Source organism: Amblyomma americanum, chromosome 7, assembly GCF_052857255.1.
Source record: "Amblyomma americanum isolate KBUSLIRL-KWMA chromosome 7, ASM5285725v1, whole genome shotgun sequence".
NCBI classification, from domain to species: Eukaryota; Metazoa; Arthropoda; class Arachnida; order Ixodida; family Ixodidae; genus Amblyomma; species Amblyomma americanum.
The window spans coordinates 56586653-56611717 of record NC_135503.1 but is presented as its reverse complement, the minus strand read 5'-3'; the positions used below and the strand labels follow the sequence as shown (position 1 = coordinate 56611717).

General features: G+C 47.0%; 1 protein-coding gene across 2 annotated transcripts in view; it reads right to left on the bottom strand.

The window, feature by feature from the left end:
- The window catches only part of LOC144099169 (cytochrome P450 302a1, mitochondrial-like), a 48232-nt gene extending 27027 nt beyond the window's left edge, over nt 1-21205 (bottom strand). The window contains exons 1-4 of one of the 2 annotated variants that reach the window (XM_077632297.1): nt 21057-21205; nt 3533-3809; nt 2188-2425; nt 868-1061 (exon numbers count right to left, since the gene is read on the bottom strand). In XM_077632297.1, coding sequence (XP_077488423.1) covers nt 868-1061; nt 2188-2425; nt 3533-3809 — 709 coding nt within the window. In that variant the 5' untranslated portion in view covers nt 21057-21205. Of the gene's footprint in view, nt 1-867; nt 1062-2187; nt 2426-3532; nt 3810-15335; nt 15438-21056 lie in introns of those variants that run through there. The other variant, XM_077632296.1, reaches the window with a different exon arrangement.
- Nucleotides 21206-25065: the final 3860 nt, after the last annotated feature.

Genomic DNA, 25065 nt, shown 5'->3' with positions numbered 1-25065 from the left:
ACGGAAATAAAAAATACGCCTGGACTCTCTGATTTACGTATCACTCCCCCTATGGCAGAGCGGCAAGCCGCCACGGGACTGACTGAAAGGCACTCCACGCGTTGGTTGACTCCTACCTCCAGCGTTGAGTTAAAAAAAAGGGCGGGAGCCGGGACGTTTAATCCTTTTCAAATTAAGAAAATCTGTCGCACAGGATCATAATTCGAAGTTTCTAAGAACATTCGGAACGTGTAGATCGAGTTCCCGCGGCAAAAAGACAACTTCAGATTCCTCTTTAGTGCATCTTTAAATTTTACTCTAATCTTTATAAGAACATGATGCAACAATTAGTCGCGATCACTCAGCATGTTAAAAAAGTACTTCAGGGGCTTAGAAATTTAGGGAGAAACCAAAGCTGTTTTTAATTAGGTGGAATAGTTAGCCCTAAAAGACGAACATAGAGCAAAAGATAGTGGGCACTACACAATGCTGTTTTGTGCCCTTTACGTTTTGTTGTTCGTGTGTTTCTTTTTGCGCTAACCATACCATCTAAGCATGCACCAATTAACGGGCAAGAATGTTGAAGGAAATTATGTTAAAACTTTGGTGTCCCTTTGGGATAGCCATACCATCTTTAGTGCCCGAGGTGTCGCACTTTTCTTCATTCCTTAAGTGACTCTATGGAGAAGTCTGAATATGCTTTGCATCCTTCAACATTTTCGTTGACAGTACAGTTTATGCATCAGAGAATTAATTCCGATGGAGTCACAGGAAAAATAAAAATTGAGATAAGATTGAACGTTTGCCAGTTCAGGAAAGCACAATTCCTACTCTAGCTAAAAAAAAAATCCTACTTTATACTACGCAAGGTACAACATCGTCTCTTACACTCCAGGGCCCATCGGTAGAGTTCCTTGAGGAAGTCGTCGACTTCAAGCGTTGCGCTGTCCCTTGTCTGCCGTACCAAGTCAGCCACATCGCACGTAACCTCTTGAAGAACGTCCATGTAGGCTGACATGGCCCCTTGTTGCATCAGTGGCTTTTGGAAGATATGCCTCAATCGGGACCATTCTTCACCATTCCTGCACGTGAAAGAGCCGATAACGAGGAATTACTCCTCGCTCTTTACTATTTCAGCGGTTAAGGGCGTTGCTCCGCACTAATTAGGATATGTGATGTTTGGAGGACAAACTCTTTTTTCAACGGCGAGTGTTCCGTTGTATCTCGTCATAAAAAGCCTGTCTGTGCGCTGCATAAATTTATTGCTGCGACATAGTTTAACTCTAAACAATAGGTGCAGATTTCTTCTTTCCGGTATATGAAAAACATCCTGTGCACAAATATCTTTATAAAATATGTATTTATTTTTTTTTGCATTCACACCACAGCATGTTAAAACGCTTTTAACCAGCTAATTCTAGCATTCCAGCATAATGTTCCAGCACAGTGTTCGACCACAGGTTTTAATTTAAACACCGCGGAACGACGGTAACAAATGTACACATTGGCGAGTGTCTAACAAGGCTAAAACGTAACACATAACGGCATCTGTTATCAAATGTGTGTTTTATGAGCCGATTTTGTTTATTGCAGGTGCTAAATTTTGCAGTAAATAAGCCTTTTGTACTTTACGTTTATTGCTTGGCAGGCTGCTGCCAGTGGTTAGATAACATTAACACCGCCTGCTGATGTCCTGGTAATGAACATTGTGATGTTTTTGTTCTGAATTGTATTCACTGCAGGAATTGGTTTCCAACTGCTGTGCAAAAGGAGCTGACGGTATCATCAACCACTTGCGCAGATTGCTTCCTCCACCCTCCCACCGTATGGGACAAGGAACTCAATACTCGCATGTGTGTTTTTATCCACTCATTGTCCATGTTCACGCCGATGTAGGTATTCCCGCGAAATAAACCTTCAACCGTAAAACTTCTAGCAGATACCATTAGAGAGGCTTCAGCTAACTCATCGTATTCACAGCCAGAACAGCATTGCAACAGCTGAAACGAGCGTTCGAAGGTGTCCCGATGAAATTTAGAAAGTGATTATTTGGCTTACACAAACTCAAAAGAGGAGTACAAATTTCCCAGCCAAAAAGAGGGATTTCAATTCCAATTCAAATCGGCGCAGTATAAACTAACACGACCACGCATTGACAGTCCATCTAACTCAATGTGCTGTTAAAGCATGGACACGCGGCATACTTACGAGGGAAACAGCCCGCCGCTGCCGTACAAGTGCGGCCTCTCCCGGCGGTACTTGAGCAGCGCCCGGTGCGAGAGCCTGGCCGGGTAGCGGCCCTCGTTGTGGAACACGTGTTCCATGTCCCGCGGGTCGAACACGTGGACCACCACGCGGTCGCCGAAGACAACCTCGCGCACCAGGGGCCCGAACCGGTCGAGCAGCTTCTGCGCGTTCCGGTGCATCCGCGTCAGGTCCATCTCACCTGCAACGACGACCCACAGGGTGCGCGGAGGGTGTAGAAACGCAGTTGCGGCGGCTCTTTCGAAATGAGCTTTTTGTAGTTTCGATAAGCACAGTTCTTTAGGCACAGATAGCATTTCTATAGATTGATTTTGCGGTCACGCGTATCATGATTTAACTAGTGCATCAATGAATGAATAACGTTTTCTTTGCAACAAAATGTGACGAGGATAGCTTTAGGGGGAGACTTAAAGGTCCTGACTTTCTTTTTGGAAAGATTTGCAGTCTTTCAAAAGAATGAATCAATGAATGAATGAATGAATGAATGAATGAATGAATGAATGAATGAATGAATGAATGAATGAATGAATGAATGAATGAATGAAAACTGCCCTATACTAGCAGATTGATTTGCCTGGTCACGAGAGCGCTGGCAAAATCTTGTTTAAGATCAAATTTTGAATGGAGTGCACACGCACGGGCAGATATTAATCGAGCACAGATAGCGCTGTTCTACCTATTATCCCGCTTATCTTACTAATCTGATTAAACCTTACGTGACAGTCGCGTGTTGTCGCATCATGCCGCTTATTCTGAATTATTCAACGCGAAAACATCCGCATGCATGCGATTCTCGTTTACCATTGTCCACGCCTGTGTGTTAAAGCTGAGCCGTAAATACTAAACAGGTTGGTGTCTTTTAAGACGTGCGTTTTTTGTTTAGCAAAAATGGTTCCAACTACGAATTCTTAAAAGTCGGCGGCCCCTTTAAGTAAAGTCTTTTCTAGCAACGATGAAAGTGATAATGCTAGTAGGAAGTGACGCAAGGAGACAGATTTGCGTCTATTTCAACTATTTTGTGAAATAAAGAACTCAACGATTAAAAAAAATTTGTTCGAATCACAATGAATTATGATGTCTATTCCCTCTTTTTTTTCCTCGAATGAGCTCGTCAAATTGTCTAAATGTCAACACGGTGGTAGGCGACCCTATCTCCACAATCCATGTCGGCACTTCCTTCGCAGATAACGCTTGCAGGATTTTACGCACTAGAAGCACTCACAGAAATGACTGTATGAATGACAATGACCGAAGATAAAACAACTGTCTCACTCCGAACTTCACTCACCTATGAGGTACCTCCAGATATTCCCGATGACTGGCAGTGGCTTGGGACCCGGAATTTCGTGGAAGGGCCTCGCCGTGTGGCTGGCGGCCGCGGCGGGCCTGCTTCGGACGTCCTGTAGGTGCTTATGCAGCTTGTCGCCGTGCACGGGGCAGACGTCCGCCGCGACTGCGTGCTCCACGGGGCATGGCTTCTCATTCGTCGCTGCTGCTAACGAACTGTTTTCTCGGAATTTGGCCCGGGGCACCACGGCCAGGAAACTCCTCACTGAACGCTTCATCTGGGCAAAAAGAAAAAAAACCATTTGAATCGTTCAGTGAATGAACGAGTCAATCGGTAATTTAAATAATCTTTAAATCAACGAACCAGCCAGTAAGCAGAACCTGCAGTGAATGGAGCAAAGAATATATCATTCCCGAGACGAATTTCTATATATATGTGTGTGTGTGTTGGCTTCTTTAATATGTTTGTCAAACGAGCCCCTCACTTCATTTGCCTGCTCTGCTTATATATATATATATATATATATATATATATATATATATATATATATATATATATATATATATATATATATATATATATATATATATATATATATATATATATATATAAGCAGAGAAGGCAAATGAAGTATATATATATATATATATATATATATATATATATATATATATATATATATATAAGCAGAGCAGGCAAATGAAGTGAGGGGCTCGTTTGACAAACATATTAAAGTTTGTCAAACGAGCCCCTCACTTCATTTGCCTTCTCTGCTAATATATATATATATACCAAAAGTGATTTCCTGCAGCTGATTTGGTTAATATAATATAAAATCACCAAAAATTGAAAAACAACAGAATTTAATTGACGACGTTGCGGCTGGAGGACCAACCGAAAAAGGATCTAAAAAGGCTGGTCCTATATATATATATATATATATATATATATATATATATATATATATAGCGATGGCAACTCGAGCTGTTAGCAACGGCGACAAGTATCGCCTGTTGGCAGCGAGCACATCTCTGTTTCTACTGTGTGGCTGCAACTCGATGGTGATCGCTCCCAAGCCTGCCGTCAAAGACCACACGAAGATGGACCCAGGTGTCAGCTGGTTCTAATTACCGAGCTTTGTCCGATCGGAGTGTGGCACCCGAAAGAGCGGATGCTGCAGTTTGAGCACAACCGGACCCCCCTTTCAAAAGTCTCCTCCCGTGGCGAAGGCCACGGTGGCGACAAGCTGACGTTATGTTCCCCAATTGCCGCTGCTATGTCGGGAAACTCAAGAGCCTCGTTTCCGGGCTCTTGTGTCCTCCTCTCTCTCGGGCTCAACATGTGACGGTGGTGTGTCCTTATGTGCGGTGTTGTGAGTTTGTGCGCGTGAGTGAGAGTTTCAGGCCACTCCCACCCCGGCGAGGGCGTCCTCAACCTGGGGAATTTAGGAACGAGGAACGATATAAAACTATACAGCGAGTGCAGTCAAAATCATCTTCCATTCGGAGAGAATCCCTACTTTTGCCCTTACGCTTGTAATTATGTACATAAACCCTCTCGTAACCTTCCTCCCATCATCCAACTCCTTTAACTCGTCGGCAGTCCTGTCCTGGTGGTGGCGGTGGTCGGAACAGGCGTCGTCTTGACCGTGGTTCCTTCAGAGTGCGACTCCGAGCCCTACACATCCAACAATATATACAGACAGGGTATAGAAAATGAGGGGCTCGTTTGACAAACCTATCAAGGAAGTCTGTGACTGTTGGCTGTATATATATATATATATATTTATATATATATATATATATATATATATATATATATATATATATATATATATATATATATATATATATATATATATATATATATATATATATATATATCACTCTCAAGGTTCGCTTACACGCAAAACATAAATACCCACGAAAGCAGCGATTGGACAGCCGTCGCCGTAGCTCAGTTGGTAAGAGCACCGGACGCGATATTCGGAGGTCGTGGGTTCGGATCCCACCGGCGGCATGGTTGTTTTTTCTGCTGCTTTATAAGTAATTTTCTTTAAAGGCAATTGATTCACTAGAAATTAAAAAAAATAGAAAAAATTCCCCTATGGACTCGGGTTTTCGGTGACTGTTGGTTTCCTTAATATATATATATATATATATATATATATATATATATATATATATATATATATATATATATATATATATATATATATATATATATATATATATATATGCATATATATATAAAGGCTTCGGCCATCCCTTTAACAGGAGCAATAAAAGCTCTTAAAACTGACGCATTTCTCTGATAAACTCAGAAGTAGTTTTTGGACATTTGCTTCATGCGGTAGGAATTGAGGACGTCTTGCGCTGAGTAACGTTGTACGCGAATCTAGCTTGGCGAAAGTAGGTATAAGGGTTTGAAAGCAAGCAATTCCGAATACATATACAGGAGTGGGGCTTCCTAGTACTAACCGTGGATGTGTTCAAAAATAAAGCTTTTAAATGACCGCTCCAGCGTGCTGACGAAGCCCGAATGCAGCATATGCTATCCCAAAGTGTCAGTTTTGGTTGTGAGCGAGTCTAAAGCTTGCAGAAATTCCTTAGGTTGAATGCTGACACAAGAATCGTTTATGAGAAGCGCTCTAATGAACGGACGAAAAACAATTATTCCGCTACTTTCATCCCACTTAGAAGGATACAGTTGAATGCGGAAAGTTTGGCTTCACTGCACCAGTCGAGCTTTGTGAAAAATGGATGCGGTTAACAAGGAGGAATATTGACCCTTACCCCTTGTATCAAAGTTCCGGTCGGGGCGAGTTGGTTCCTGCTTTTCCATTTTCAAAACCAAAACACCACGAAAAAGACAGCCTGAACGATGCACACACAGTAAGTGGACGCTTTTTCTTTCTTTACCATTTTTTTTACGTGGGAAAGCCTTCCACAATGTGCTGACATCAAGAGCTTTCTATTACACTTCCGGGACTCATCATAACATCTTTGTGAGGATATGTTGTATCGTGGAGCACAGCACTCTTCCTCCCATTCTTGCTGATCGTTCGGCAAAGCTCGTGAAGCAACCACCTGCCGCTGTCTTCCATCGAACATTCGTTCACAGCAATGCCTTTACGCAGCTGATGAAGCGGACAGACAGCCATGCTGGGTGAAACCAGTTTAAGACCGGGGGTCCCTGCCTCCAGCTGCCTTGGCTGGCGAACTGGTTCCGCCGTATCGAAAGTGGCGGCAGTGGAACTCGCTGGTGGCCTCAGTCTCACGACTGTCCCAGCGGGAGGGGGACCAAGTCAAAAGCTGAACCCGAACGCACAGAGTGCGGGAGCGAGCACGGATTACAGAACGACCACGCATCGCGACGGCGGAGGGGTCCGGCCGGTTGGCAGCCACCGCGCTATCGGCGTCGCATTCGTCGTTGCGAAGTCGCGAGGCGAAGGCGAAGGCGCGCGCACCCGCCACCGATCCTCATTAGCATGCGTTCAACGGGGTCACTGCACGGTTTAAACGAGGTCAAAGACTCGTCAAGCGGGGCTTTCGCCGCTCGTCGCCTTGTGTGTTAGTTTCACTGAAGGTATGCTGCAGGGCGAACTAGTTCGGACCACTCGGCATGCGAGGCCTGTCCACGCGTAACGTAAAGAAAAAAAAAAGAGGAAAGCTCAGGTTAACTTTGATAGCTAGCATTTGCATGGCGAAGGAAGCGCTTGCGTCGGTTATTTATTCACGCGGATGCGTAAGTTGTGTCATCGCCCCGCACAGTATAGGCTTGCATAAAATTTCGTAGTGATAAAAAAAAATGAGAAAAGTGTGCAAAGGAGCAGTTTTTGTAATGAGTTGCGGCCGTAATAATTCTTCTGCGACCTCATTTTTGTTTGTCTTTTTTTTTTTGACTGGAAGGGAGTCGCTCGTGTCCTCATACAAAGATACGTGCGTTTGATTAGATAAGAAAACAGAAGACATCTAAAACCTAAGCCGTGCTCGGTATGCATCGATTTTATACGTGCTCCCCTTCGATGTATTTGGGCGCTTTCCCCCCCTCTCCACCCCCCGCCCCCCCTCTTTAATCCCCAAGCTAGGGTCATCTTGCGATCGCGCCTCAGACGTGTTGCATTCAACCTGTTGCCGGGGGCATCCATTTTGGTTTTTCGCAGTCGGCTGTGCCGTCGCCTTGGCCAGCTGAAAAGCGACTCGATCGCTTGTCGAGGATGAGTATGTAGGTCGCTGTATTTCATTGACCTCAGCGGAATCTGCCCTTTCAATTGTTTACACTGGAGCTCTGTTTCTGACCTGCCCAGAACAAAATATTATAAAGCAGCATAGACGCGTTTAAAGTCAGCCGTTAATGGACTGCAGACATTGCTCCCATGTGGCTAAAGCAGCGTCGTGACAACTGGAGCGTTTCAATGAAAGCAGAATTGGAAGAGACCTGTACTTTGATCTGAAGTCAGCTGGTAAAGGATAGAGGAGTAGAATTAATTTTCTTGAAGCATTTATCACACTGCCAGCCGTACCGTCTGAGTGTGCATGCAACATTAATGAGTGGAAAAGGTTGGGCGAGCTGGTACATATTCATTGTTCACAGCGCTTGTTTTGTCTACTCTCCCCTTGTGTCCGTGTTTGATGCGCTGTTGAGAATAATGCAATATTAGCGCCTCTGTCAGCTGAAAAATTACATGTTTTAAGAGGCGTTTTGTGCGTGCGTGCGTGACCCGTGCTGAGGGACGCCGTGGTGCAGGGCTCCGGATATTTCGACCACCTGGGATTCTTTAACGTGCCCTGACATCGCACAGTACACAGGCCTCTATAATTTCGCCTCCATCGAAATTCGACTGCGGCAGGGGCGGGGTCGAACCCGTGTATTTCGGGTCAGCAGCCGAGCCCCGTAACCACTAAGGGACCGCGCCGGCGCAGACTAGGTTTAGAGCACAGAGCTCAGCTCAGCTCACCACTTGCGCGACTGAATGTTGTATGCGCGCGCGCGTGTGTGTGTGTGTGTGTGTGTGTGTGTGTGTGTGTGTGTGTGTGTGTGTGTGTGTGTGTGTGTGTGTGTGTGTGTGTGTGTGTGTGTGTGTGTGTGTGTGTGTGTGTGTGTGTGTGTGTGTGTGTGTGTGTGTGTGTGTGTGTGTGTGTGTGTGTGTGTGTGTGTGTGTGTGTGTGTGTGTGTGTGTGTGTGTGTGTGTGTGTGTGTGTGTGTGTGTGTGTGTGTGTGTGTGTGTGTGTGTGTGTGTGTGTGTGTGTGTGTGTGTGTGTGTGTGTGTGTGTGTGTGTGTGTGTGTGTGTGTGTGTGTGTGTGTGTGTGTGTGTGTGTGTGTGTGTGTGTGTGTGTGTGTGTGTGTGTGTGTGTGTGTGTGTGTGTGTGTGTGTGTGTGTGTGTGTGTGTGTGTGTGTGTGTGTGTGTGTGTGTGTGTGTGTGTGTGTGTGTGTGTGTGTGTGTGTGTGTGTGTGTGTGTGTGTGTGTGTGTGTGTGTGTGTGTGTGTGTGTGTGTGTGTGTGTGTGTGTGTGTGTGTGTGTGTGTGTGTGTGTGTGTGTGTGTGTGTGTGTGTGTGTGTGTGTGTGTGTGTGTGTGTGTGTGTGTGTGTGTGTGTGTGTGTGTGTGTGTGTGTGTGTGTGTGTGTGTGTGTGTGTGTGTGTGTGTGTGTGTGTGTGTGTGTGTGTGTGTGTGTCTCCCCGCTGTCTCTGCGGGCTTCCTTCGGAATAGGCATGTTTAAGAGACCGTTCAGCTCCTACGTAGTCGCTCGGCAATGTCTGTGGGGATGCGCTTGTGATGTACGCTATCACACTCACTGCAATTGGAAACACAGCGTTTGCTTTCCTCTGGCTCGTGTTTCATCGCAGCTTCTTCGTGCGCTGGCATACGACTCCATCTGCTGGTTATCTACGGCTCTAATATGAGCTTATGAAAGAGATACGGACTGGCCGTTGCCCCAAGTGCTTGGAACTGCGAGTGCAGAGCGCAACTTCTTTCTTTTCTTGCATGCCGCCCTCTTGTGACCCTTCGTTATGGAGGGGGGGGGGGGGATGATACCGTGGGTCGTCAAGCGAGAGGCAAGTGATACAGCGTTGTGGAGAAGACAGGGGATGATCTCGATGCCTAAAACTGCCCTTCTGCCCATCACGTCTTATCGTAACATGCTTGCGGCGGTTTCACACATGATCCGGTGTGCACCACTCGGGCTGGGTTTCTTCCGCTATGTAGTGTTTCACCTGCAGCCAAATACGTGTTTCAGGGAAGTATAGTTAAAAGCACAGGAAGACAGGACACACGAAAGAAAGTACCTGTCATACGAGCGCTGTGTTGAGTATACTTTTTGTCGTGTGTCTTCTCTTCGTGCGCTGTTTAAAAATGAATCAGTACCAACTTGGCCAAATCGCTGCCTTAATTTCAGATTTTTACTTCACGTCAACAGTAAAACGTGAACCACCCGGTGTGCCAAATGTATATAGCCTGCAGCGCGACGCGAATGTAAATGCACTTCGCAGATCCGTGAGTTCAGAGGCCTGAATTACGCCAACTTCTAATACTACAGCTGGATGCAATAAGGGGGAAACTTTCGAAAGGTATTGCCTCAGATTCAATACCTGTGTATTGTCAAAGAAACCGTAAAGAAAAAAATTTGATACGTGTGGTTTGCATTTGATTCTAATGTGAAGGTAAGTGCCTTAACTGCTGACCGTATATGGCGTGGCAGTAAAGGACTTCATTCTCGAAAGACCACAGTCCTGCTTATTTACAAACATGAAAGCAAAATGAAGACATTAAAGGAATCAGAGCAGGCTGTATTGCGTAAGATCCTCGAGGAGTTTGCTGACTGGCTGAAATTTAAGCCTGCATTTATGCGTATACTGTAGCCACCCGCATTATTTCATATATTTGCACGTGAGAAAACTTTAGGTATGCCAGTGGGTGCTATTTTTCAAAAGCTTGCGGAAACTCGCCGTGATGTGCAAGCTTCAGCATATCACGAACTTATCATCCCATTAAACATCACCGCCCCAATATATAAATAGCATTGCATCGCCACTTGAAAATTACACCTGACAAGGTATGATGCGATGTAATCATACCATCAACACATCGCAAATTTGTGTAGTAAAACTTTGGTGTGCCTGTAAACTCGGTATCCTCGGTCTCCTGATAACCGAGATTCATTAGGGCAAAGAACAGCACTAAATTTGTATTTATGCTTCACTCCTAAACACGCCACACCCCATTTCTAGCTGCACCCGTTTATTGCATGAAGCAGCAGCAACAGCCCACTAAAGCCCACTGCAGGACAAAGGCTTCAGAGCCCTCTGTCCTCCGGCTAACCGTCGGTGCATTAATAACCGTCGCTTATAACCAATCGGAGTATTTATAAGCAATGGAACATTTATCACCGTCACTTATAACCAATCGGAGTATTTATAAGCAATGGAACATTTGCCAACCTCTAGTTGAAAACTTCGCTTTATAGTGGTCGCTGTATGAAAGCAGCCTTGGGCTAAACTTTTTTCTTTCACATTTTATTGCGAAGCAATACTACTTTAGGTCGCACTTCAGCCCGTTCCGTGGCGAGGCGGTGGTAGGCACCATTGACCTTTAGCGTGACCTCGCCGCGTGACGTCACACCACGTGACCTAGAGTGACGTCACACCAGCTACCGTCGCGAGGCGAGGCGGTAGCTACCAACGGCGACCTAATTCCCGCTCCTCTCACCAGGGGCGCTACGGTCGGTGTGACGTCACACCAGCTGTGTAAAAAAGGGGCCCCATCTCACGCCGTCGCGAGCCGAGGCGGTAGCCACCAACGGCGGCCTAACTCCCGCTCCTCTCACCAGGGGCGCTACGGTCAGAGTGACGTCCCACCAGCTGTATAAAACAGCTCCGCTCCTCTCGCCAGGGCAGTCATACAGCCAGATGTTACGATGGTGCCTACGAACAAGGCAGCTCGGCAGAATGCAAAGAGGAAGCATCAGCGAGCTACGGAGACGGAAGAAGAACGACTTTCTAAGCGGCGTGCCCAGTATGCAGCTCGGTGACAACGTGCAATCTCGTTTCTGGCGTCCGCTAGCGTTATGTCAAGCAGAGTGGATGGAAAGGAGGTTTGTTTGTCGACAGTGCCACAAGGAAATACTGCCAAGTGCTCCTGATTCGTAGTTTTCACGATATCGACGCCACGCTGCGGCGGCGCCAAGAAAGTCTAAGAAGGTTTAGGTTTATGGGGTTTAACGTACCAAAGTGACTCATGCTATGAGGGTCATCGTATTAGGTGTGCTACGGATAACTTCGACCACCTTTGGTTCTTTACGTGCACTGTCGTCGCACAGCAGACGGGCTTGTAGCAGTTCGCCTCCGTCGAAATGCTGGGATCGAACCCGCGTCTATCAGTCAGCAGCCGAACACCATAAGCACTGAGACACCGCGGAGGCTGAAAGTCTAAGAAGGATCAATTTCTTTAATGTGCACTGTCGTCGCACAGCAGACTGGCCTGCAGCATTTTGCCTCAGTCGAAATGCGACCCCTGCGGCAGGGATCGAACCTGCGCGTTTCGGGTCAGCAGCCGAGCGCGATAACAACTGAGCCACTGCGGCTCTGAAAGTCAAAGGAGGATTGGCGCGCGGAACCACGCTGTTTGCTCCGCTGCGTGAGTTGTTTATCGGCACAACGAGACGCTGTTTTCAGAGTTATGCTGTAAAACATATCTTAGGAGCTATTTTGCGTGCACTTTTACACACTGACGAGATAAGAGAGGCGCTAATTGTGTCTGCGCGAATCTTCCGGGGCCAGCAACACAGAGATAGATTGGGGACAGGAAGTTTGCACGCTGTGTGGGAGAGTACTTGGAAGATCATGGAAGCGCAGTTATCTGTCACCAAGCCTCTATTTCTAAAGAGGTGATTTATGTAAATACGAGGCGCTACTTGCTAACAACCATCGCTAAGCATGCAAGACCGAGGAACTTTGTGTAAGAATGTCTCGACATTTGCTGGCCTTACTACAGCGTACGTACTAAGGGATTTTTTATCCACGGAAAAAGAAAGATGGAGGCGACACAAAGGTAGTGATTGAGAGATGCGCGCTGCATGCGTTGGCGTCGACAACACTGTGGCAGAAACGCGGCACTGGAGCATAGGTCGCCGGCGTATATTGGGTAAATTGGAATTGACGATGAAAAAGTTGAAGACGCGCATAACTGGCTCCCTCAATCAGTGGACACGTCAATCGCGCTTCCAGGTACGTGGCGGTGGTGTCCACATGCAAAAACCTGCGCTTTCGCAGAATATTTCATGCTTAGCATTGCTAAACCGCACGACATTTTTATTCATTTTAAAGCCACCCACCAAGCAACGAAAGACTGACTCTTAAGAGGTCGCCACCATAGCCTAACAATCGCGAGTATACCGGGAATTTTTAAAACAAGCATGATTCTACCCGGGCTGCGCCAAGAAGTTGTCCTTCAAAGCCCCGTCTTATCTGATGGATAGGGTGCCCCTTGTAAGCAACTCAAGGTACGAGCGACACAGCCTGGGAGTTCTTTTTTTTTTTTAATGGAGAAAGGGATTCAAGGGTCCCCAGACCAGATTTCTGTAGCGCCACTTCTTTGTACGCAGTGCAGCGCTCACCTGGTAACAAGCCAGGTCCAAGTTCGCCTGGATATCAGCAAAGGGCACCGATATCTCTGTAAGCGTACGGTCTGACATACCCACGCCTAGATACGCAGCGAAAACGTGTACGTAGGTTGGAGGATAGTTTAACGATTTTATCCAGGTGGACTTGCAAGGTAAGGGAAACGAAAATTAGGTAGAAGTATTAGACGAAGAAAAAATAGCCTCGACAGAAAACCTGGGCTCTTATGGGAGCTTCCGTTTAAGAACGAGCAGAACACAGAAAATGCACGGTAATTTGTCACCGACCGCAAGTGAAATTGGTAGCAAAACCTCTCTTCAGAAGTAGCACCGAGCATTCCGGGGAAGAAAGTCTGCAGTTTTTTTTTTATGAACAAGGGAATTAACGGTGTGCTTGCCGCACGTAGAACATGCGGGCAATCGAGAAACTTTATTTGCAACACAACGACTCCGCCCCGCGCAGGTATGCCGACATGTGCCGCTCTGGAGAAGCACCTTTCGTGGAAGTGAAGTGTAGGGCGGACAACAACTCTTTAGGCTATCTGAGGACCCACGGCGAAGGAGCAGATACTAGAAAGCTTTAGTTTCACGTACGTACAGGCTTCACGTACGTAGAGCTCTTACGGGTGACCAGTGCGCATGCGCAGAACGCAAAGGGTATGCGCGAGTCTCACGTGCGTACGTGAGATTCGGATTTTTACGTTGCGGTCTTTGCGTTGCTTGCGTACGTAGCGTTGACAAACATGGAGGCGCCCTGCCCGCCATTTCACAGCGATAACAGCTTCGTCGCTAATCCCTCGACGCGATATCGTGTTCTAAACTGCTGTATTCGCCATCGATTTGCCCATTCTTACCCTCGCATAAAGTTTCAAGCGACAAATACCTCTTGTTTTTCAGATATAAGGGCGATTTCTTAGTTGTTAAGCCTAACGAAGCAACGCTCCGACGCAGTTCGACTGGCTTGGTTTTGACTCGTCTTGTCTTAGAGTGGCTACAGCAGTGTCTTCATCCGTCATGAGATGGCGCTAGGAAGAACGCGCGGCGTCTGTCTCGTACGTGCAACTAAAAGGGTTTGAAGCGACATGCGCGTATGCTGTGTAGACTTCTCACGTTTGCGTACGTGAACTCTGTGCGTACGTGAAATTAAAACTCTCTACTCTTCTCCGAGCGTTTCGCGATCGTGGCAGCCGGGCTGTGGAAGCAATATGCTACGCGGCTGAATGGAGGGAACATGCTGCTTGGCTGCTGCTGTAGCGTGAGGGGAGTGACGAAACGCGGCCGTTATCCCTGACACCGGAGAGAATGTTTTTTTCGAGCGCACGGCCGCTGACATCGCGCGGTGTAGGCAACTGGAACGCCCCACCCGGCCATTCAGCCGATTTCCATCTCTCCGGGTCGAGTGTTCGAGCCTGACGTGTGGGCCGCGAGTTTCAACTAAGGACAGCGGAGCCTGTTTTCCTGCGCTAGACTAAAAGACCCAGATGACCGGTACTCAAACTCTTTAATTGACATTTAAAAAAATCTATTAGAGTTGCGACCGCGTCAAATTTCACACTGCCCATTTATTTCAGTCTCTCTCCCCGACCATCAGCCTCCATGAGTCGAATTCATGTGCAGTGTTTTTTTACTAAGCGCGCCGAAACTTCATTCGTTTTTCCAGTTACTATCTGCATTACAAAAAGAAGCTGCAGGGGCATCACATTAACCTAATCTTTCAAGTTCTCCGAGGCTTTAACACGGCCAAGATTGGCAAGATGTTTATTCTTTAATTAGAATTCCAACCATCGTGCACGTAAGCTCTTTGTTTTTAACAAACTCTCCAATGACTTCGGATTTGAGTGTAAAATAGATGAACTAATTAATAGACAAAAATAGAGAAAGAAATCAACGAATAAAAAAGGCAGTTGGCAGAGCACCGTGCATATGTTGCTCGAGCAAGGAAGAAATAGTTTGGAACCGGTGTCAACATCAGTTTTGTTGAAATTTGGAGCCAAGCACCTATGCTCCCATGGACCGTGCGAAAACAGAGCTTCTTATCGCGGAAATAAAAAGCAGAAAATTAACTCCCAAGAAGCGATAGTTTCAAAGCCGTAGACTGCACATGCAGCAACTCATTCTCATCCTCATATTCCCGAGCGGAGAAAACCCGAAAACTTGCTCGCTCCACAGTTGCGCCAACTCACGTTTCCCCTCCAACGGAGCTGCATAGCTTCGTCCTGCACAAGAATGTTCCTTTAGCTGGGCAACCAGACGCGAAAATGCCTGCGGAAAACTGGCCGGCTCTTCCGCACCTCTATTTCTAGGTCAATATCTAGACCGCCGCTTATCTCTTGTTTTCTAGCACCAAACTGATAAGCGGCGTCTGCGACGCGTGCCTGCAATGTCCGTGTGCGGGGGAAGCAGGCGGAGAAAAAAAAAAACTGAAAAGCGCTGTTTTTCGTTCTGTGAAACATTAGAGGATCCTTGCAGAAATGACACGATAACACAAGAAAGAAGACACTGCATTTTCTTCTCCCATTTCAGTGGTCCTGAGTAGTGTTTTGGACTCAATAGCCGGAGACAGCGCATATCAGGAAGACGCATGTTTTGAAGGAGAGTTGAGTTTCTTTGTAGCCACAGGTGGGGCTAACCTTGCAGATATCCTGCTGGCAATACTCCACTGTAGCTGCGGTTACGTACTGATTGCAAGAGTTTTGACACACAGCTACACCGTTACGCACATAAACACCCATAACAGTCATCAGTAGCTGCTGTCTCCATTTTAGTCCACATCAGTGTCTTCAAGCACTTTTAGAAGAAGGCGGGAAGCCTTCTTTTCATATGTCCGGTTTCCGCGCTGCTAAATAGTGTCGTGAAGTGAACTCCTGCTCTCTTGAGGGACGCGAGCAGGACACACCTCTCCACGTTGTAATCTGAGAAATACATAAAGTACTGACCTGAACGTGCGTGTGTTCTGCACGTTCTGACGATGTGCGCTGTAATAACTTTGCGTTTCCGTGAGTACTCTGCACTCTTTTTTTAGGCGCATGGACGAGCTACAGTCCAGAATTGAAGTGGTCGCGACTGACGTTTAAATGAAACTAATTTAAAGTATATTACATTTAACGCGACAACGTTAATGCTCCCTTTCTGCTGAAAATCCGGCGGCGGCGTTGTCGGCGTCGATGTAGGGTGTGGAAAATTAACCAGGGTAATATAACCCAGGTGGCCACTCTATTCACCCACGATGCCCCCCTATGACCCACCCGGTGCACAAGATGCTGCTCAGCCTCGCGCAACCTGCTAGGGTCAAAAAATGGACTCGCCATGTGACCTTATGGCCTCATCATAACCTGCCCACAGGATTGCGAGCGAACTGCCCACCGTGATAGGTGGCCGCTAAATTAATGATCGGTCGCGAAAGGTTACTCTCACAAGCTGCACTGGTGAGATCTGCACCTGCCTTCGCAGGGCTGTGGCGCATTAAGCGCTGCACCACTGCGCCAGTAATAGCGCAGAGCTCGGAGTCCTCACCACTGTTGGCGCAGTGGTGACTGGCGCAGTGGTGCAGTGGTGAGTGGTGAGAACTCCCAGGGATCTATGAATTTAAAGTAGAGAATCGCCAATTCAGCATATATGGGACATGAAGCTATCGGGCCATACCAATAAGGCGGAGCTTAAGTGTCCCCTCTAATTTTTGTTACATATCTTTTACAAATCTACTTCAAGGATTATACACATAGGGGCTTTGCATAAACGCTTTGTATAAAATCCATAATAAAGTGCAATAAGACTTCAACAGGTTCAGAAAATAAATTAGCAGCCAAAGATTTGACAACTCCATAATGTCCAACCAGGATCCATCTGTAAACTGACCTACACAGGGATATTAACTTCTAGCGTGCGCGGAATCCTACTTATGCTCTCAACGTCCTGAAGATGGCATGAAGATAAAGAGTAACACCCCTGTCACACGGGCACCGCAAAGGCCTTTGAGAATCGGGTCCGTATATCCAAAGGCGTAAGGTGTGCAGCTCCGCGGCACAAATGTACCGCCTTTGCCGCTAAGGGCCTTGGAGGAGAAGGCGCCTGTCCGAGACCTTTGGAGCCCAAAGGCGCGGCCTTTGAAAACCTGCGATCGCAGTGCCGTCCAACGTCAAAATGTAAAAGGAATGAAAACAAAAAATAGATGGAGCCAACAATGTTTGAGAACATATTTTATGCCCAGATTTTAAGAAAGTAAAGTTGCAGCAACACCGAGTGCCCCTTGTGGCCAAGGCAATACACAAAGCCTGCTGCTGCTGATGAAAGCAGCTGTTGCAGTTCTTTCAAGGAAGCAATTAGAATTAAAGAATTGTCTAAGCTCAACGAATGAACAGAATTCTTCACCTTAATTCTAAAACGCTCCCTTCAGCCGGCTCGAGCACAGCAGCGGGTGTTAAGCCTCAACGACTGTTTCACCTTTGGGCTGCACTGTGTAGCAGCGTCGTTGTTCCTTTAAGCTTTTGCTCATTTGGTGAAAAAAGATGCCTTTGCTGGAAAGGCCTTCGAGAAATGCCGTGTGACAGGGGTATAAGTCGAGAATAGTGGATAATATAAAGTGGTAACTTTCCCAGAAGTCTATAGACACGGCACCAACAAAGGCCCTACCTGAAAGTAGTCACGTTCCAGTGGCCGGAACACTAGGAGTTCTGAATCACGCAAATGTCTCGTGCCGCAGACTATGTAACGGGGAACATTTGATGCAACCCTCGGGAAAGATAGACAAGAACGTTGCGGCATTCTAGCCATGTTACGGCTGCATCGCAGGAGTTACAGACACTGAATGGGCGTGCAAGTTAAATGCGTTTACTTGCATTAGATTTATGTTTTGCGATCTCTTCTCGCTTGCGTTTCTGAAGCCCAGAACACACAACCGCACCTTGGTGCTTTGTTGTGGCCGGTCACAGACTTCAGCCAGGCAATGGCATGTGTGCCCAAGTAGACAAACAACGTCTAAAAAGACACCTCTCAGTTTTCAAACGCAAATATCCAAGCTTGAAGTTTTTTTTTTCTTTGAACAGAGCTATACTTCCCTGTGCACACAAAAGAGAATTTTTGCGACTTAAGCAGTTAGGCCTGACCTTTATGGCGGCAAACACGCCGCTGTCGTTTCCTCAAAACCAACACTCGGCGTGCTCGGCTAAGTGGCGGGGATAACATCGTTTCTCAGCAGGAACCCCATTTTTCAAAATGCCATCTGAGAAGCTTGTAAGACGATCCTCCTGCACAACTCGGACAGCTTGAGCGTCGGCGCGGCCTTTCAGTCCCCACCTCAGCGGCCTGTCCCCGTCGTTTTCTCAGGATTCGCTGTTCGCGGTCTCACGTTTCTTGTCCCTCGACGCTCTGTTTTCTTTCTTCCACCGCCCAGAAGTGGCCTCTCGTCTAAAGTGTTTCTGCCAATGGCATCCTCCGAGTGGCGGTGGCCGTTCGCTTTAGCGGACGAATGACGTGCCGCTCTCACAAGGCCGTTGAACCGCCGGCCATCCCGCAAACGACGACACCGCTGCCCCCTCGCGGTGCTGCCCGCTCCCTAATCTACGCGCCACAGGGAACGCAGGACGAGAACGAACAAACGGACAGGAACAAAGAAGAGGACAAACACAGCGGGTCGAACGCCGTGCCTGTGGTAGTGGATGGAGGCCGTTCACTCCAGCGGCCGAGGTGACTGCAAGGCGACGCGGAACAGCTGTCTAGCCTCCGGGACTCGCTCCTCACCCCAACGCCTCCGTGTTTACGCGGCCTTTTATGCCTGATTTCCTACTGTTTCCTTTTTATTGACTAGCTGTTTCTTTTCTTCTGCAGCTCCCCCATAGACGACACATAATACGTGCCCTCTGGTCCTGCCGTTCTCCCGCCGGGCCACGCATTGCCGAACTGAGTGGCGGGGGGAGGGGTGGGGGGGGAGCCTTTCATCGCGGTCGTCGTTAACCCTTTCCCGGAGAGCGGGCGAGAGCAGTAGGGGTGGCGCAGAAAGCGCTCTTCCGACTTTTAGCGTTTTGGTTGTTCGTCGGTAGAGAGCGCAGCCGACCCCCCCTAGCCGCTTCGCTTCGGGTAACCGCCTTAACCTTCTCTTCTTTCAGTGCGCGCTTGTCTACTTTTTCGTGCGCTCGGTACACCTTTTTACTGGCGGCATTGTTGGGCATAACGAGCCCCGCAACGGGTTGAGGAAACGGGGCTGGCGGAAGGAGATTACGCGCGTGACGCGCTCCCAATAGGCGTCCGTCCGCTCGCGAGACTGGGTGGGCTCGTCTTGTGTCCGCTCTTCCATGTCTGCCTGGATTAGCGACGCTCGTGGGTTACGGTGCTTGCTTGTGTTTTTTTCGTACTTATGTAACCGTTAAGGTCACGTACAGTTCACTACCCTTTGCGGGGCGAATGGCTTCGATACGATACTAGGAGACCTTGGCACGGGCTATTTGTACCCGCATTACGAGGCCGTTTTTTTTTTTTCCTTTTTTTTTGCAAACATCTTTTTTCTGGCTTCGGTAACTGCAACAAAAACTTGATGCTTATTGCCAACGGAACAATTAGAACACAAAGATATGCACCAAATACGCAAATAGAACAAAACGAACACTCCAGTTATGCAGCGCCTTGGTGAACAAGTGCGAAAGATTTATGCCACCTGCGATTCTGTTGTGTGCACAAGTCGCGTGAGCGCATTTTTTCTTATCCATGCCCTAAATTAGATACTGCCCCGGGGGAAGAGTACGGTTCCTCTTTGTCTCGCTCGTGTACTGGGTGCTTATTGTGCAATGTTTGATATGCATACTATTTTTCTTTCTGTTGTACTCATACTGTTGCTCTTCTCATACGTGCGCCTGCTATCAAAATGTGCCTATGAGAGGACTTGACTGGGTGGTCATTAATGACGCAAAGCATTAGACCTAGTGAGTATTTATCAAGCTGAGGTGATAAACGACAATAACGAGGAAGGTGTGCGCCGCACGCGCTCATCACAAGCAGTGGATATAACTGAGTTCGTTTCCAGAACACGAGAATTGTGCCAACGCTGTTGCGAAACTATGTACCTGGAAATCATACTAAAGCATTACTTTTCAGTTTTTATCAGCAAAATGTCTTCAGAAATTCTTAGTGTACGGCTGCTAACTACAAAATCATGCTTCTAGTGGACACCGAGTTCGTGCCTAAATATCATTCCGGTAATAGTGCTGATTCCAGCAATAATTAGAGAGGAAAAGAGGTAATAGTAATAATCGTTTTTTTTGGGAAAAGAAATGGCGCAGTATCTGTCCCATATATCGGCCGACACCTTAACCGCGCCGTAAGGGAAGGGATAAAGGAGGGAGTGAAAGAAGAAAGGAAGAGAGAGGTGCCGTAGTGGAGGGCTCCGGAATATTATCGACCAACGTGCACTGACATCGCACAGCACACAGGCACCTTAGCATTTCGCCTCCATAAAAACGCAGCCGCCGCGGTCGGGTTCGAACCCGGGAACTCCGGATCAGTAGCCGAGCGCTCTAACCACCGAGCCACCGCGGCGGGTGAAAAAAAAGAGAATAAAAGAGAAGAATGCATTTTTGCTTAGCCAGACCGAAAAAGGCGCCACCGTAAGAAGCAACGTACAAGCAGTTTCAGAGTAGCTTCGTTTAGATATCAGCACTGGCTGTGAATGTAGAGGCAATTTAAAGAAAAATTATAAGATCTCACAGCTCAGTCAAGCATGTAGAAGTTGGCTATAATATCTATGACAAGAAAAATTGGTGATATCACAGCTAAGCAACAAAACGGAATTGCAGAGAAGAACTCTTCTAAATCAACAGCGCTCCGTGGAGCGTCACCAATGAACTAAAACCACAGACTAGCACCGGGATCCTCCATACTACTCGTGCCAAGGCATCTGAAGATTGTGCAAGACTCACCTCATGAACGACGCGTCATATGAACCGGCGGCTCGGACAGAGCCTGAAAGGTTTACCTGGAATTTCTTTCACGAGTTCGAGGTAACGGATGTCACATAAAGGTAGGCTGAACGCGAGCGCGCTGGGTGTCAACGGAAGTGCTTCACAAGGGCAAACAAAGGCGTGTGGAGAGACATGCGAGGCATCCGGAAGAAAACAGAACATCGCCAGCGCAAACACCGCCGCTGAGCGAGGTCAGATAAGGTGCGCAGCTCTCCGTAACGACACACTCGCATGGAGGAAAGATAGAGAGAGATTCTCTCTCACGCTCTGCGGTGTCGTTCCTGGAATTCGAGCACGCAACAGTGATCTCCGCTCCCATTGTCTGATTACGTGCAGTACCGAGAAAGCCGATGGGAGGCGTTACGGTCAGGTAAGTGTCATGTACTGAGGTCAGAAAAAGAAAATTAGTACCGTGCATAGACCAGGTACGCAACTAGCAGCCATCATGCATAGACAAAATTCACGCTACCATTTCTAACACCGTGCGCACTTTACGCCTTTCTCCCCCTCACCGGGCCTTCCTTCTCGGAATTAATGTCCTATTTAAACACCTCCAGTGATGAACGCTTTGCCCAGACGAAGACGAATCCTCTTGTTGAAACGTTGAAAAGCACCCTGGGGCTTTCCAGTCGCTTGTTCACTCTGTGTTCGCCTCTAAAGAGGTTGAACAAGAGAACATATGCTGCCACCTTCTTCACTAGATCAGGACAAAGCTACCACGATGAACAGCAGGGATGTGTACACTCACATCTGAATGATCTGCACAAAGAGCTAATACTGATTCATTCATCGTCTTCCCCTGATTGGCGCCTCTTCCGTACTTCTGTATGTTAATTTCGTCACTTACGGCTGCGTGTTCACGCACATCGTTGCCAGGTACGCCAGATCCCTGAAAGGCCGTGTATTCGGGGTTTTTCTGCACGTTATACTGTTAATGAACCCGAAGTGGTCGGAATTATTCCGAGGCCGACTTCTATACAGGTTACTTCATCGCCCTGCAGAATGTTGCTTTGGCGAATAAAATTTAATCAGTCAATCAACCGTTCAACATTCCGCGCTTCTAATCACAGTTTGTCAAAGCGTCAAAACCGCTTTCGCAGTGAACCTACCGCAATAGAAAATTCGCCACCTGCAGCTACTTTGACAAACCGCAACTTCAAACTGCTCCGGTGAACTCCAGACATTTAGATGCTAAAGAAAATGAAATGAAATAATTCAATAGCACTATCTAATATCATCCTGCTGGCTGTAGACAGAATCTAACATGCTATTTTAGAGTCTTTCCCGGTGCCAGCACCACATTCCTACCATAACATTGACTGGTCCACCTCTGGTATATGCACAGAGTAAAAGGAAAACGCACGTTTCTAGCATTATGGCGCAGCACATGCTTCAGTCTCTGTCAAGCAGAAAATTATTCATTGTGTCTTGCGCCATCATTACGCACTGTCTAAACAGAAATATTTAATATTTTATTATTTAAAGAAGAGTTATATTGTTTCCTTTCTTTTTTTGTCCTTCGTAAGCGTTATAATGCTTGCTTAAACTTAAAACCATCTGTGCCGTCTGCAAGTTCTATGAAACGTTTTATTAACTTAGTGCTAGGTAGGATCCCTGAAGTTTTCATCCTCTTAATTCTAAGAAATGCACGGGACACCTAAGGTAGACGTTAAGAGTATGACGCGATGGCGTTAATCAGTTGATGCCCATATATGCGGAATTGGCCATTCTGTAGTTTACGTACATATAACCATGGGAGTCCTCATAAAACTCCTGGCGCAGTGGTGCAGCGGTTAAGCAATGCGCCACTACCCTGCGATGGCAGGTGCTGCCATTGGTGGGGCTTGTGCGACCCAGGTTGCTCTACCCGAGCAACCCCTCGTGACCGATCGTCAATTTAACTGCCACCTGCCACAATCCGGTGGGCAGGTTGTGATGACGTCACAGGCTCACGTTACCTAGGTTGCCAATCTAGGTTGCTTCTCCGATAATTTCTCGCTCACAATGCGACGCTGATGACGGCCTCCGATTTTCTGCAGAACGAAAGCAAAAATGTGCTTCGCCATTCGATAAGTACATAACTGGAATAATTTCTCTTCTGTGCTTATAGCCGGCATAAGTAAACAAAAAACAGATTACAGCTAGCATAAGCTTTGCGTAAGAAGGCGCTAGGATTTAACAGTGCTTAGGCACTTGCTATGTCCCATGGAAATGTAGCAGCACTTTTCATTGCATTCTTAGAAGCAAGTATTCTTTCTTCCCGAGCTTCAATATAGCGAGTGGAAAATTCGACTACTCCTGGTCTGTATCCCCTTCAAGCACCGTCAAGAACAATAAAAAAAAAACTAGCTATTTAACCTCTGCGTAAGTCCAACTAACATACAATTACGCGGATGTGAGCCGGTTTTTCGTGCCGGAGAACGGCATTTATGCACCTAGAAATAAATTCTGGCCATTCCTAGCATACCGGTACGAACTGCTGATTTAAATATAAGTGCATTGGCGTGTATTCGTTCCAAAATAAAAAAAACGAGTAACGCCTTCGCCATGCAGCTCTAAAAACTTGCCGCTATGTAAAGATGCAAATATCATATAATCGCTCTACAATCGCCACGATTTCAGTCATTGTAGAACACTTTCTGCCTACCCTCATATATTGCAGTTTACAGTGTTCTTTCTTTTTATGTTTAACTCAACTTTTGCACAAAGTAACAAAATCAAATGTGTGTAGGCAAAACGAATCAGTGCCAGGTTATGCAGAAAATCGTGACGCGGCTTCATTTCATCCTATCATGCAAGAAGACGGTACAGAACCGCTTAGCACAGTAAAAAAAATGGACGTCGACCTGTAGTTGTCATGGCCAGCTCATGAATATTCATTAGCTCCTAATTAGTGCGTCGGCTGTACTGGTTGCCTCGGATCACGTCGAGCGTAGATTGCTAAACTTTCCTGGTATTCTACGCGCTGACCAGTGCAGAAAAAGCGCTTCACGGAGGCCACATTCTGCAGTGTAGAGTCACTGCACCCACGCCGTCCGCCCACCGCATGCGATGGCTTGGATTTATGGCGCGCGCGTTCAGCTCAGCGAAAAGATGTCGGACAGAGCGGGTTTTTGAACGGAGGTGGCTCCCCCATACATTGACCCACCGTTGTTCCTGCCTATTTGCCTCGTTCGGTTGCGGTCAACGAGAGGAGAGGCAACGGGTTTGCAAAGAGAGGTTCCCAACGCCTCCCACCAGGGCGCGTTTGAAGGTCACCTGAAAGGGGCGTGACGACCTATAGACACGTGGGTGATAAATGGATCGCGTTCATGGTGTTATTCACCTCGCTTGTGACACGAACAATATAGATAGTGTAGCTAAACGCTACGATACAGTGTAAAAACAACGTGTATACAGGGTAAATATTAAGCGTCTTTCCTCCCTCCTATATGGTTTCACACTGAGGAGCATATGCAGAATTCCGCGTGAAAAAGCTTCCATATTACGTGGCTAGAATTGATGTCGTCTTAGAGATTTTGATGCTCTTTTTTTCTCTGCCAGTTTTTTCCGTGACCTTATTCTTACACGGGCTTTTTTTTTCTTTCACGTCGATTCTGAGCTCGCTCAGCCCGAAGAATGCGGGAATGCACTGAAGTAAGTGCAGACACAACTTCCTACCCAGAAACGGTAGAAGTAGTGCAGAAAAAAAAGTAAAGAGTCTTGTCCGTTCTCGACGAGAGCAACATTCTTGTCTGTTCGCAGTAAAGCAAGTAAGTGATCCTCGAGGCAAATACCGGGTATTTTTCGTGCAGCTGGGCCAAGAACGTGGCTTTCTATCGGCTATTTTTACAGCGCAGACATATTTTCGGGATTGTGTGAAAAACACCCACTAAAGGCAAGAGCCAGTGCCTTACTTATTTGTGACGGTGCATTGCTGACTGCTAACAACTCAGGGAAGTCCTCATTTGCAGGGTAGCTTTGACAC